This window comes from Protomyctophum parallelum (genome assembly GCF_964188405.1).
Source record: "Protomyctophum parallelum genome assembly, chromosome: 1".
NCBI lineage: Eukaryota > Metazoa > Chordata > Actinopteri > Myctophiformes > Myctophidae > Protomyctophum > Protomyctophum parallelum.
The window spans coordinates 101,374,765-101,390,597 of NC_139697.1; the positions used below are offsets into that span (position 1 = coordinate 101,374,765).

The 15,833-nt window shown below is 41.7% G+C and overlaps 1 protein-coding gene across 1 annotated transcript in view; it reads left to right on the forward strand.

Annotated features, from left to right (window-relative positions):
* pof1b (POF1B actin binding protein) overlaps nucleotides 1-608 on the forward strand; it is a 98,362-nt gene extending 97,754 nt beyond the window's left edge. Inside the window, exon 14 of the mRNA XM_083761477.1 lies at nucleotides 470-608. Coding sequence (XP_083617603.1) covers nucleotides 470-475 — 6 coding nt within the window. The 3' untranslated portion in view covers nucleotides 476-608. The remainder of the gene's footprint in view (nucleotides 1-469) is intronic.
* Nucleotides 609-15,833: the final 15,225 nt, after the last annotated feature.

Genomic DNA, 15,833 nt, shown 5'->3' on the forward strand with positions numbered 1-15,833 from the left:
AAGGGGAAAGAAAACAAGAAAACAAAACAAAAACAAACAAACATAACATAAAACAAAAACAAAGACAGACAGGACAATACAGTTAACAGGAACAAGACAAAAAAGAACAAAAACAACAAAACAACACAAAACGAGAAAACAAAACATCATATCAATTAATGTTCTATATGTATCTACTATTTTTGATGTATACATTTTTTTTAAATTTATTTATTGTACTACAGTTTTTTAGTTCGTCATCCAATCCATTCCACAGCTTGACCTGTGCGTCTGTGCGTGTGTGTGTGTGTGTGTGCGTGTGTGTGTGTGTGTGTGTGTGTGTGTTAGCGCATGTGTGCGAGTGCGTGTGTGTGTGTGTGTGCGTGCGGCTGTGCGCACCGTTTTTGTGTAACAATAACACGTGTGTGTGTTTCGTTCTAAAACAGGAAGTGATTACAACTCCTTAAAGAACACCTCTTCTCTCCTACAGGAATGAACCAATCACAGACTGCAGCAAGAGGATCTAGACCCCGCCCCTCCCCCCCCTAGGGTGGCGGGGGGGCAGCTGGTCATTGGTTGATTTATCTCAGTCCATACCGTACCGTGCTGTATGCTGATTGGCTGAATTATCTCGGTCCTGTACCTGTACTGTACATGGTGATTGGGGGGGGGGGGGGGTTGAATGCTCGCTTTGACTCCGATGTGTCTTTATTGGTTCTTTAGGGTTTCTGAAAATTAATATATTAATGCATGAATTTATCAACCATTTAGAAATCAACTTATCTGTTTTTCTTTATTTTTTTTTATTGGTATTAATGTTGTGTTATGTGTGGAGGTGGAAGGTGTGGGTTTTTGTAGGTGGGGGGGGGGGCAGTGGCGGGACAATGTACAGAGCTAAGGCAGTGGTTCTCAAATTATTTAACCCATTCTGACCTGAATCGTTGTTCGATTTTTCAAAAATAGCAGACCTACAAGCTCGTATGGGTTAATATAGTATATGTCATGTTTTCATGGTTTCTGTGCGTGCGTGCGTGCGTGAGAGAGGGGGAAGGGCTCGTGTGTTCACTGAGAAACGACTTTTGAGCCGAGTAGCGCTTTCCACATCACGTCCATAAATAGGTACTTTGTTATCCTTTTGGATATCAAACAGTCCATAGTGCGCGCACACACACGCGCGCCCACACACACACACACGCACACACACACACACACAGTGTGGATATCAGGGCGCTGGACCGTCGGGTACGGTGAAGCGTGAATCTGTGCGATGCCGGAGAGTTAGGAGTCTGACATGTCTTTATTAGGAGTACGTATGAAGTACACTTCATACATAAAGACACTTTTTTACAAACAATTCAACCAGACCAAACAAAACAAGACAAAACAATACAATTCCTAGATAAACAAGAAGCGAACAACAACAACAGCAAAAAACAAAACAAAAACTACATTTCACATGGACATAACGTCGACATAACACATCATTATTATCATTATTGCATCGTGGATCTGCTACAGTGATGATTAGTGAAAACATGAACACGTAGTCTCCAGATGAGAGGACAGCACAGTTTTAAACAAATGAAAAGATGTTATTGAACGGATATGGACAGGTAGATTGTTCCAGTCACAAGGAGCTTTGAACATGAATGTTTTTTTGCCAACTGATGTGGGTATATTAAAGTAAACCTGTGAGCAATGTCTAAGTTGATGTGTATAAGTGTTTGGTATCATACAGTGCAGAAGCAAGCGCGTGTTTACCAGAAGGCTCTCTCTCTGTGGACACGGGGCGCGTCTTATCACGGCTTTTGTACCGTTTTATAACTTATCTTATTTATAATAAGATATTTGGGAGGAGCTATAGATAGGGTAGGAGGAGCTATATAGAGACGGGAGGAGCTAGGAAAGGTTCTAGGGAACTTAACCCATTCTGACATGAGATCAGATTCTAAAAATGTCTTCTACATCCTGACAGTTTTCATTCTGACCTGAGATCAGATTCTTAAAAATGTCTTCTATGTCAGTCGCTCTTCGATTTTTCAAAAATAGCTGACCTACAAGCTCATAGCGCGCCACTCGGTGGCGCGCCATGAGCTTGTAGATCTGCTATTTTTAAATAGCTAAAGAATAACCTAATGGAAACACCAAAAGAGGTTCCCGACCAGAAATGGGTTAAACTAAGGTTTAGTAGGCCTACAGTACATAAATATTTTCTTTTATTTTTTTATTAACCACTTGAACCCTATAGCAGTGCATGGTTCCCAAACTTGTTCATGTCAAGGACCCCCAAATTGACACTAATTGACCGCGGACCCCCATTTGAAAAGACATGCCACGCCAGACGGACCCCCATTTAATCATGTAATGGCATTTATCTCTCCGGGACCCCAATTTATATTGTAAAATCACTGTTTTAGTTTACCTCTGAGAGTACCGTTTGTACACTCTCAGAGTCACAGACCCATAAGGGTCCATTTGGTTCCATTTGTACACTCTCAGAGTTACAGACCCATAAGGGTCCATTTGGTTCCATTTGTACACTCTCAGAGTTAAAGAACCATAAGGGTCCATTTGGTTCCATTTGTACACTCTCAGAGTTACAGACCCATAAGGGTCCATTTGGTTCCATTTGTACACTCTCAGAGTTACAGACCCATAAGGGTCCATTTGGTTCCATTTGTACACTCTCAGAGTTAAAGAACCATAAGGGTCCATTTGGTTCCATTTGTACACTCTCAGAGTTAAAGAACCATAAGGGTCCATTTGGTTCCATTTGTACACTCAGAGTTACAGACCCATAAGGGTCCATTTGGTTCCATTTGTACACTCTCAGAGTTACACACCCATAAGGGTCCATTTGGTTCCATTTGTACACTCTCAGAGTCACAGACCCATAAGGGTCCATTTGGTTCCATTTGTACACTCTCAGAGTTACAGACCCATAAGGGTCCATTTGGTTCCATTTGTACACTCTCAGAGTCACAGACCCATAAGGGTCCATTTGGTTCCATTTGTACACTCTCAGAGTCACAGACCCATAAGGGTCCATTTGGTTCCATTTGTACACTCTCAGAGTTACAGACCCATAAGGGTCCATTTGGTTCCATTTGTACACTCTCAGAGTCACAGACCCATAAGGGTCCATTTGGTTCCATTTGTACACTCTCAGAGTTACAGACCCATAAGGGTCCATTTGGTTCCATTTGTACACTCTCAGAGTTACAGACCCATAAGGGTCCATTTGTACACTCTCAGAGTCACAGACCCATAAGGGTCCATTTGGTTCCATTTGTACACTCTCAGAGTTACAGACCCATAAGGGTCCATTTGTACACTCAGTTACAGACCCATAAGGGTCCATTTGTACACTCTCAGAGTTACAGACCCATAAGGCTCCATTTGTACACTCTCAGAGTTACAGACCCATAAGGCTCCATTTGGTTCCATCTGTACACTGACACTGTTTCTATCTGTGATTCATGATTGTTATTAAACGTAGATCTTCATTTTGCTTGCATTGGTTTTTTTTTGGTGTGTGTGTGAGAGAGAGAGATAGAGGGGGAGAGAGAAAGGGGGGAGAGAGAGGGGAGAAGGGAGAGGGGAGATAGAAGGGGATAGAAGGGGTTGAGGGGGAGAGAGAGACACGTTTTGTTTAATACACCACCCTGTGAGTAAATTAAGTCAGTCAGGTATGTACTGTATGCATGTATGCCCGTCCGTACATACGTACTCACCTGACTTACTTCACTCACAGGGTGGTGTATTAATTAAACCAAACGTCTATCTTGTAAAATATAGGTTGTAAAATGTCTGAATGCATTTGTTGACTGCTCTGCTGTCTTGTTGAATGTAAAATAAATGAAAGAGAGTAAAGATAACATGGGTAAGCTGTGTAATGCTGATTTGCACTAAAGTATGCTTGCTATTGTACATGCACTGCCAGGGTCAGGGATTTCTGCAATGTATAACTTAAGTTCTCATCTATCCACACTTTTCCTGGGCTGTGTGTGCTCCAGTTCCTGTCGATTTGATCCAATGAAAGCCAATGAAACTGGTCAGATGACCAATGATATCCAATGAAATCAACAGGAACTGGAGCACACACAGCCCAGGAAAAGTGTGGATATAAGGGGAGATGTTACAGGGAGTGGGAACCCCCCCCCCCCTGTATAATGGTATGCCCCAGCAGCACTGGGGGAAGTGGTCATGTTTACATCCGGGCATCAGTTCTAATACAGTCACACTAGAGTACATACTACTGTTTCCCGATGTATACATACACAAACAAGTGTCGTCTCTTGTTTTAGAATCTCTTTGGTAAATCCCAGAGGATTCCATGCTGCTTCGCGTTGTTCATATTAGTCATATCATGGTGTTATTTCATCCTATTGTTTTAAATTTCACATAGTTATAAATATAATCGCGGTTTTCATCTTATAGTTTTCTTCTCGTCTCAGCGAACAGAACAGAACGGCGCTGCTTGTCCTTCAGGGCAAAAGCGTCTCATAATAAAGGCATTAAAAAGCGTCAAATGGAGTCTGTACGGCTGAAGATAAATGAACAGCTAGCGGCGGTGGAAATGTCTCCTAAAGGAGGCGAAAAGCGTCAAATGGAGTCTGTACGGCTGAAGATAAATGAACAGCTAGCGGCGGTGGGAGAGGAGATATTGTTTGTTGTGGACAAACAGCAGCGTGGCGCTGCTGATGTTTGTAGTGTGGAGCTTAGCGTCAGAGTGTTTGTGTTGGAGCGCCTCAGCGCGGTGGGAGAGTTCATGGTCAACCTCTTCCAGAGAGAGATGGAGACACTACAAACTCTGCTGGATACACGGTACGACGCCAAACTACACACTGCAGGTATGTCTGTTAACAACACCAAACTACACACTGCAGGTAGTGTTAACACAACACCAAACTACACATTGCAGGTATGTCTGATAACACAACACCAAACTACACATTGCAGGTATGTCTGTTAACACAACACCAAACTACACACTGCAGGTAGAACCCGGCAACTACCGCCCTATTTCTATTCTAAGCTCCATCTCGAAAGTGATGGAAAAAATAGTCTATGAACAGGTTGAAAAGTATCTTGCCACTAATAAATTGCTGTACGAGTTCCAATCTGGTTTCAGAACATCCCACTCCACTGACACATGCCTCCTCTATTTGAGCGACCACATCAAACACGAGGTGGATGCTGGAAAATACTGCGGCATGGTCATGCTGGACCTCCAAAAGGCTTTTGACACCGTGAACCACTCCATACTGGTTAACAAGCTTAAAGCTATTGGTTTTGATAGCACATCAGTGAGCTGGATGCAATCCTACCTGGAGGGGAGAGAACAGATGGTGGAGGTGAACGGAACACTGTCCCCTCCCCTGCCAGTGAGCTGTGGCGTCCCACAAGGAAGCATACTAGGGCCTTTACTGTTCCTAATTTATGTTAACGACATGACTTCAGCTTGTGACTGCAACTTGTTCCTGTTCGCAGATGACTCAGCACTGCTGGTCTCGGACAGGAACAAACTGCAGGTTGAAAAGACCCTCAGCTCTGAACTCGGTAGAATCTGCACCTGGCTCGCTGATAACAAACTATCCTTACACCTGGGAAAAACTGAATCCATCCTCTTCGGATCAAATAGTAAACTCAGCAAGGCAGATGGCTTCTTGGTTAGAGTGGGTGACAATATTATCACACGAAAAGATGAAATTACCTACCTAGGTTCCATCCTGGAGGCCAATCTTTCCGGTGATAAAATGGCCACCAACGTAATCAAAAAAGTCAATCAAAGAACAAGATTCCTTTACAGGATCTCCTCACTGGTCAGCAAAAACACCTTGAAGACCTTAACAGGAGCCCTCGTACAAGGTTTCTTTGACTATGCATCCACCTCTTGGTACCACAGCACCTCAAAGGCCCTTAAAACAAGGCTCCAGACCTCTCAAAACAAACTGGTCAGGCTCCTACTTGGCCTCACCCCCCGAACCCACCTCACCCCTGCCCACTTTGACAGGCTGGGATGGCTTAGGGTCGACGACAGAGTACAGCATCTTGCAATGGGTCTGGTCCACAAGATTCGATACACCACCAAGATACCCATGTACCTGTCTAAATACTTCCTTAATGTAAACGAAGTCCACACCCACAACACCAGAGGGAGTGCAACAAACCATGTACAACCCAGATTCGGCACAAACAAGGGACTAAATTCTTTTCGCTCCTATGCCACCAAAATGTGGAACGCCCTACCAACAGTCATTAAGACATGTGAATCCCTTGACTCCTTCAAAACCGCTCTCAAAGGGCACCTACGGATGGCTGCAATTCGAAACTGGCCTCTGTAAAATCTGAATCCCCCCCACCCCCCCACCCCATTTTCCCTCACTGTATATAGTATCTTTTCCCTTTTTTGCTTCCCATATGATGAATTCCTGTTCTGTTCTTTACCTACAGAGAAATGTCTCTATGTTTTGATGAATTGAACAATGTGGACCCTGTTGTAAACAAGTGTAATGCTTAATTGGGTCGTCCACTCACAGTTGACAGTCTTTGTATTGAGTTTGTGCTTAAAATGTACTGTAAATTCTACAAACTGTTAATAAAGATGTCAATCAATCAATCAAAAAGGTATGTCTGATAACACAACACCAAACTACACATTGCAGGTATGTCTGTTAACACAACACCAAACTACACACTGCAGGTATGTCTGTTAACACAACACCAAACTACACACTGCAGGTATGTCTGTTAACACAACACCAAACTACACACTGCAGGTATGTCTGTTAACAACACCAAACTACACACTGCAGGTATGTCTGTTAACACAACACCAAACTACACACTGCAGGTATGTCTGTTAACAACACCAAACTACACACTGCAGGTATGTCTGATAACACAACACCAAACTACACACTGCAGGTATGTCTGTTAACACAACACCAAACTACACACTGCAGGTATGTCTGTTAACACAACACCAAACTACACACTGCAGGTATGTCTGTTAACACAACACCAAACTACACACTGCAGGAGGTATGTAGCCCCTTTCGGGACCCTCGGTTACCTTTTCTGAATTTTGGACTGCGGTACCCTAGGGTCCCTCATAGGTTTTTCCACTCCATAGGACGTAGCCCCTCTCGGCAAAGTTTCTGAAATGTGGATGTTACTTTACGTAGGGTCCCTCCTATGCATTTATTCCACGCGTTATGGTACACAGATGTACATACCCTCTGTGCAGGCCGTGCTGCGGCCTTTTGGTGGTGGTGAGATGTTTCAAAAGAAGCATAAATCGGCTATAGGAGACAACAGAAACGTGACAACGTAACAAGGCATGCTGTAGTGTTTAAATGGTTCTGTTATGACTTCTCCTCTGCATGCTGTAGTGTTTAGATAGTTCTGTTATGACTTCTCCTCTGCATGCTGTAGTGTTTAGATGGTTCTGTTATGACTTCTCCTCTGCATGCTGTAGTGTTTAGATGGTTCTGTTATGACTTCTCCTCTGCATGCTGTAGTGTTTAAATGGTTCTGTTATGACTTCTCCTCTGCATGCTGTAGTGTTTAGATGGTTCTGTTATGACTTCTCCTCTGCATGCTGTAGTGTTTAGAATGGTTCTGTTATGACTTCTCCTCTGCATGTTCTAGTATTTAGATGGTTCTGTTATGACTTCTACTCTGCATGCTGTATAGTATTTAGATGGTTCTGTTATGACTTCTTCTCTGCATGCTGTAGTATTTAGATGGTTCTGTTATGACTTCTCCAATGCATGTTGTAGTATTTAGATGGTTCTGTTATGACTTCTCCTCTGCATGCTGTAGTGTTTAGATGGTTCTGTTATGACTTCTCATCTGGATGTTGTAGTGTTTAGATGGTTCTGTTATGACTTCTCCTCTGCATGCTGTAGTGTTTAGATGGTTCTGTTATGACTTATCCTCTGCATGCTGTAGTATTTAGATGGTTCTGTTATGACTTCTCATCTGCATGTTGTAGTATTTAGATGGTTCTGTTATGACTTCTCCTACATGTTGTAGTGTTTAGAATGGTTCTGTTATGACTTCTCCTCTGCATGTTGTAGTATTTAGATGGTTCTGTTATGACTTCTCCTCTGCATGCTGTAGTGTTTAGAAGATGGTTAGATGGTGATTTGAGGTATAGTTCAGAATTTTGGCTACAGAAAGAGTAATTTACAAGATAGAAATCTTGGGCTCAAATTGAAGCTTAGGGATATGGGAAGTTTTCTATATACAAGTGAGGCAGTGATACTCACCATAATGTGTTGGAAAATAACCATCTTTGTTGTTATTAGTCAAGCGGACACCATATTGTTTTGTGTTTTTGAGGATGATGTGGGTCATATTTAAGAATATAATGGTAGCAACCCGCCAAATCCTGTTCTGCTACTTACCCCTATGTCTCAAGATACTCCATGACCAATTTCAGACTACCATGTCTATGTATGTAATTTTAGTGAATTCATATTTGCCTTTACACAATTTCGCCAGAGCCATATACAAAAAAGGGGGTTTTGAGGTAGGTGGGACATTTTGACAACCTTTTATCATAGCTCATCATTTTCAGCACATTTTTTCCAATAAGAAAACACTGATTAGAAGTATATTTCCGGGGGGTGCATGATACCCCCCTCCAGTGACTAGACTAATAAGCCAGGAGTGACTGTACTAAATGGACCATAGGTTATTATAGGCTCCACGACCCTCAACATTTTGTGCATGTGCACAAAATAATTAAAACATATTTGTGGACCTTCAGCATTTCTAAATGAGTACAGTACAGTACAGTACAGTATAACCCTTGAATTATACCAAAAAAGGTTACAGAGTTTACAGGTGTCTTGGCAGTTGGCAGTAATGGTGTCACGATACTCTATGTATTGGAAATGTATCAAAATTGACGTTCGATATAGTGTATTAAAATTACAAGGCGTATCACAATTCCTGCATTACTTCATGATTTCATTCCCACGCATGTGCACGTCCGAAGGAAGGCCTGAGGCGCTGTTGTTTTCTGAGCGTTAATTTTAAAGATGGAGGTCCGTGATTTTCTTCAACCCTAAATCGGGTATTATTATCATTATAAGGTCCTCCTTAGATTTCTTTAAAAAAAGTGTAAAGTATTTGTTAAAATGTTGATGGTGAGAGGTTAGGGGAGGGGATGATATTGACACTATATCACTATTTTTTCATTGGCATGCTTGACTGTCAAGGTTTAAAGGACCACTTCACCACTTTTCAACCTATCTTCATATAATAGGTCCTCACTAATAATCATGAAAAAATGGCACGATTTTTTTCTACTCTAGTCTGTGTCTCAGTTTAGAAACCGTCTTCCAGTGACATCATCATTAGGCAGATTTTTTTTAAAGGTTTTATGACATTAATTTTCATTTATTTTTCTTTTTTCTTTTAGGTTTTATGACCTCAATTACACCCAAAAAACCTGAACTTTGAACATTCAGTGGATTTTCTGTGGTCTGAAGTTTTCTTTGGGGGTTGGAAGCCTTTTGAGCTACAATGAAAACAGGCAACACAGTGAAAACAGTGACATCTGCTGGCAAATCCCATTGACATGTATGGGATTTGCAGGGTCTTACATCACTTACTGCCGGCAAATCAGAGCACCTGTTTGAGCCAGAAAACCCCAGATTACAGAAAATCTACTGAATGTTAAAAGTTCATGTTTTTTGGGTGCAATTGAGATTAGAAAACCTAAAAAAAATAAGAACAATTCCAAAACCTTTTTTTTAATGTCACAATCCCTTTAAACAAGATTTTTTTTACAAAAATATTTTGATTTTCTTTATCGTGAGAACGATGGCTTCCATTTTCGCATTGCAACTTTCAGGACTAGAAAGCCTGCAGTTTCTATTAGCTTGTATTCCCCATCGATGATATCACTGGAAGACGGTTTCTGAACTGCCCACAGCCCTCCTATGAGACACAGACCGAGTAGAAAAAATATGCACCATTTTTTTCATGATTATTAGTGAGGACCTATTATATGAAGATAGGTTGAAAAGTGGTGAAGTGGTCCTTTAAAACACAATCAGTGCCGGAAGTGCATCAAAATAGAAGCTCTGGGGTGCCAGAGTTGTCTGATCGCTTTTACTCTGAAAGCCATGAACCGGAAACACTTTCCTAAAAAAGTTGACTTTACAAAGAGACCTCACATCCCCGATCATCTTAATTAATTTTTTTATGCTCCAAAGAACGTTCATATTTTGCGGGAGAGACGGATGAGGAGCAGAAATGAAGCGCCAGCATATCGATCCATTCATCACCACGGAGAGCGCCTTGGATTAGGAGATACCAGACATTCTTTCCGCCGCGCTAACATGGGAGTCAATGACAAGCTAATAGTTGCACTGAGCGTTAGCATACGGAAAGCGAAAAGCGAAATGCCAAAAAAAGGGGGAAAATTCTGAATATTCTTATCTCGCCCCGCGTCGCTGGGACGTCGCTAGGACGTCCACAGACGTCGTAGGCACTAATATTTAGGGATCCTTATGACGGCCTCAGGCGTCGTATGAACTGAAACGGTTAAGGCTTCAGGAAGAAACCCTAAATACAAAGGGAAGACCTCCTTGCACATAACCACACCAAGGGGTCTAATGAAGTACTGTCACCTCATAAACACATGACATAACAACCACACCAAGGGCTCTAATGAAGTACTGTCACCTCATAAACACATGACATAACAACCACACCAAGGGGTCTAATGAAGTACTGTCACCTCATAAACACATGACATAACAACCACACCAAGGGCTCTAATGAAGTACTGTCACCTCATAAACACATGACATAACAACCACACCAAGGGGTCTAATGAAGTACTGTCACCTCATAAACACATGACATAACAACCACACCAAGGGCTCTAATGAAGTACTATCACCTCATAAACACATGACATAACAACCACACCAAGGGCTCTAATGAAGTACTGTCACCTCATAAACACATGACATAACAACCACACCAAGGGCTCTAATGAAGTACTGTCACCTCATAAACACATGAAAAACGAAATAATACTAATAATAATCATTTAAACGGATATTTCACGTTCAAAAAAACTTTTGATGTTATTTTCATCTACTCAGGCTTTTGTGAACAGTTTTTAAAGTTGCTCATTTCAGTTTTTAGATATTTAATATTCATGGTAGCTGCCCTGCCCCCTTCCTTTAAAGAAAAACAAATATAACTTCAACCTCCGTTTTATCAATGTTAGATTAATCGAAAAATACCCGTCCTTTTTTTTTCTGGTGACTCATCCTGCCCTCCTAATACATGAGGAGGCAGTGCCTTTTCATTTACTATTTTCATTTAATTTTTTAAATATCGTTAGCCTCATAGGATAAATGCCTAAGTCATTTTTTGGCGAAATTGAGATTTCTGCATACAGGTGATCTCCTGGGGCTGCTGCATCGTTCTGGATCATCGCCTATGTCCTCAGCCAATCACAAAGCTCACAATCTTCAAAAATGATGATCTGCCTAAGTCACTTGTGTGATTTGAGCATTTTTACGTTGCCGCCTAACTCACTTTGTGTGACTTGGGCATTTTTACATTGCATACACAGCAAACAACAGTTACTCTAATAGACCCCCAGGTGTTTAGTATGGAGTTAACATTACTCTAACAGACCCCCAGGTGTTTAGTATGGAGTTAACATTACTCTAATAGACCCCCAGGTGTTTAGTATGGAGTTAACATTACTCTAATAGACCCCCAGGTGTTCTGTATGGAGTTAACATTACTCTAATAGACCCCAGGTGTTTAGTATGGAGTTAACATCACTCTAATAGACCCCCAGGTGTTTAGTATGTAGTTAACATTACTCTAACAGACCCCCAGGTGTTTAGTATGGAGTTAACATTACTCTAACAGACCCCCAGGTGTTTAGTATGGAGTTAACATCACTCTAATAGACCCCCAGGTGTTTAGTATGGAGTTAACATTACTCTAATAGACCCCCAGGTGTTTAGTATGGAGTTAACATTACTCTAATAGACCCCCAGGTGTTTAGTATGGAGTTAACATCACTCTAATAGACCCCCAGGTGTTTAGTATGGAGTTAACATCACTCTAATAGACCCCCAGGTGTTTAGTATGGAGTTAACATCACTCTAATAGACCCCCAGGTGTTCTGTATGGAGTTAACATTACTCTAACAGACCCCCAGGTGTTTAGTATGGAGTTAACATTACTCTAACAGACCCCCAGGTGTTTAGTATGGAGTTAACATTACTCTAATAGACCCCCAGGTGTTCTGTATGGAGTTAACATTACTCTAACAGACCCCCAGGTGTTTAGTATGGAGTTAACATCACTCTAATAGACCCCCAGGTGTTTAGTATGGAGTTAACATCACTCTAATAGACCCCCAGGTGTTCTGTATGGAGTTAACATTACTCTAACAGACCCCCAGGTGTTTAGTATGGAGTTACCATTACTCTAACAGACCCCCAGGTGTTTAGTATGGAGTTAACATCACTCTAATAGACCCCCAGGTGTTCTGTATGGAGTTAACATTACTCTAACAGACCCCAAGGTGTTTAGTATGGAGTTAACATTACTCTAATAGACCCCCAGGTGTTTAGTATGGAGTTAACATCACTCTAATAGACCCCCAGGTGTTCTGTATGGAGTTAACATTACTCTAACAGACCCCCAGGTGTTTAGTATGGAGTTAACATTACTCTAATAGACCCCCAGGTGTTTAGTATGGAGTTAACATCACTCTAATAGACCCCCAGGTGTTCTGTATGGAGTTAACATTACTCTAATAGACCCCCAGGTGTTCTGTATGGAGTTAACATTACTCTAACAGACCCCCAGGTGTTTAGTATGGAGTTAACATCACTCTAATATACCCCCAGGTGTTCTGTATGGAGTTAACATTACTCTAACAGACCCCCAGGTGTTTAGTATGGAGTTAACATCACTCTAATAGACCCCCAGGTGTTCTGTATGGAGTTAACATTACTCTAACAGACCCCCAGGTGTTTAGTATGGAGTTAACATTACTCTAATAGACCCCCAGGTGTTTAGTATGGAGTTAACATTACTCTAATAGACCCCCAGGTGTTTAGTATGGAGTTAACATCACTCTAATAGACCCCCAGGTGTTCTGTATGGAGTTAACATTACTCTAACAGACCCCCAGGTGTTTAGTATGGAGTTAACATTACTCTAATAGACCCCCAGGTGTTTAGTATGGAGTTAACATCACTCTAATAGACCCCCAGGTGTTCTGTATGGAGTTAACATTACTCTAACAGACCCCCAGGTGTTTAGTATGGAGTTAACATTACTCTAATAGACCCCCAGGTGTTTAGTATGGAGTTAACATCACTCTAATAGACCCCCAGGTGTTTAGTATGGAGTTAACATCACTCTAATAGACCCCCAGGTGTTTAGTATGGAGTTAACATCACTCTAATAGACCCCCAGGTGTTTAGTATGGAGTTAACATCACTCTAATAGACCCCCAGGTGTTTAGTATGGAGTTAACATTACTCTAATAGACCCCCAGGTGTTTAGTATGGAGTTAACATTACTCTAATAGACCCCCAGGTGTTTAGTATGGTAACATCACTCTAATAGACCCCCAGGTGTTTAGTATGGAGTTAACATCACTCTAATAGACCCCCAGGTGTTTAGTATGGAGTTAACATCACTCTAATAGACCCCCAGGTGTTTAGTATGGAGTTAACATTACTCTAATAGACCCCCAGGTGTTTAGTATGGAGTTAACATCACTCTAATAGACCCCCAGGTGTTTAGTAGACATGTATTAAAAAATGCCTAAGTCACAGATTATTTTCTTGAAAATGGCCTAAGTCACTTTTTTTTGTTATGGAATGACTCTCATGTTTATCTTTTTGTAAAAAACATTTTGTTAACCCCTCAGGAAACCATTGTAAAAATCTGCATTAAAAACTCTTACATACTTGCGAGAAAATGTGTTTTTCCTTATTATCCGAAAATCATAAAAAATGACTTATGCATTTATCCTATGAGGCTAACGATATGTTTTATTCCTGGAAAGGCTCCTCCAGGAGAGCATGCAGTGGTAAAGACAGTCAAGGTGTCTGTTTCATTACATTATCCCACCCTATTAACCCATTCTGACCTGAGATCAGATTCATACGAGGTTTCCACTGGACACACACTGACTGGTCTGATTAACCCATTCTGACCTGAGATCAGATTCTAAAAAATGTCAGTCGTTCTTCGATTTTTCAAAAAATAGCAGACCTACAAGCTCGTAGCGCGCCACTCGGTGGCGCGCTATGAGCTTGTAGATCTGCTATTTTTCAATAGCTAAAGCATAACATGATGCTAACACCAAAATGGGTTCCCGTTCAGCCTTTGCTGTCTCAGCCCCCCACTCTGTGGAACAGCATTCCCCTCGCCGTCAGGTCTGCGCCCTCCGTTGTTGAGTCTTTTAAATCATAAAACATGTTTATATTCACAAGCCTTTGCATCACCGACATGATCCTGCACCTTTCCTTTTAGATTATTCTGTCCTATATGCCTGTTGTTTTATTATTAACGTCTTCTTCTTTTTTATATATATATATATTTTTTTTATCCCACAATTTTGTAACCCATTTTTCACCCCTGTGTCAATCATCTAATGTGATCCTGGGCTCTACACACCCTCCACCAACCTAGTCCCCATATATGGGGGACAAGGGGAGAGCAACGGACTTGAACTCATGCTTCCTTCATGCCTGAGTGTCCAAGTTGCTCCTTTACACCTGACAGGGGGGAGTTTCCCTGGTTGGACGTAGCGCGTGGAAGGAACACGTTATTCCAACCAGTTCCTTTCCCCTCCATCAGGCGCCCCGGCTGGCCAGGGGGAGGCAGTATAGAGACCAGTTCCTTTCCCCTCCATCAGGCGCCCCGGCTGGCCAGGGGGAGGCAGTTTTATTGACATCTTCTGCACTGTATCGTATTGTATTGCATTTGTGAAGCACTTTGGTACAATGACAGTTGTTTTTAAATGTGCTATATAAATAAATTTGATTTGATTTGATTTGATTTAATGTTTATTTTTTAGATGTTTTTGAAGATGATGACCGAGACACAGAGCCTGTAGCCGGCACCTCAACTGAACACGTGCAAACAAAAACTGACGACGAGGACTGTGAGACATCACAACCAACTGCTGATGACCAGCTCCTCTCTTCACACTGTTCTGAATCTGACACTGAAGACATTGATGAGGATTGGGAGGACTCCAGGGAGGGCCATTTAGCGTTAAACCCACTGCAATCACAAAAGACACACAATGTGGAAGGACAAAGATTGTCTTTGAGCGAGACACTGTCCCAGGACCTAAAATCATCAAAACATAGTCGCACAGGGAAGAAGATTTCTGGCAAAGGCAGTACGCCCTGTACTTGTGAGGTTTGTGGCAAATTATGCATTCACAGGGGTAATCTAAACACACACATGAGGTCCCATACAGGGGAAAAGCCCTTTACTTGTACAGTTTGTTGCAAATGCTTTAGTCAATTAGGGAATCTACAATTGCACATGAGGACTCATTCAGGAGAAAAGCCCTTCACGTGTACAGTGTGTGGCAAAAGCTTTAATCACACAAGTCATTTAAGAACACACATGACGATTCACTCAGAGAGAAAGCCTTTCATTTGTGAAATTTGTGGCAAAGGTTTCACGGCGTCCCAGAGTTTGAAATCGCACATGAACGTCCATACAGGGGAAAAGCCCTTTAGTTGTGCAGTTTGTGGAAGAGACTTCAGTGTGAACATTTATTTAAAAATGCACATGAGGACGCATACAGG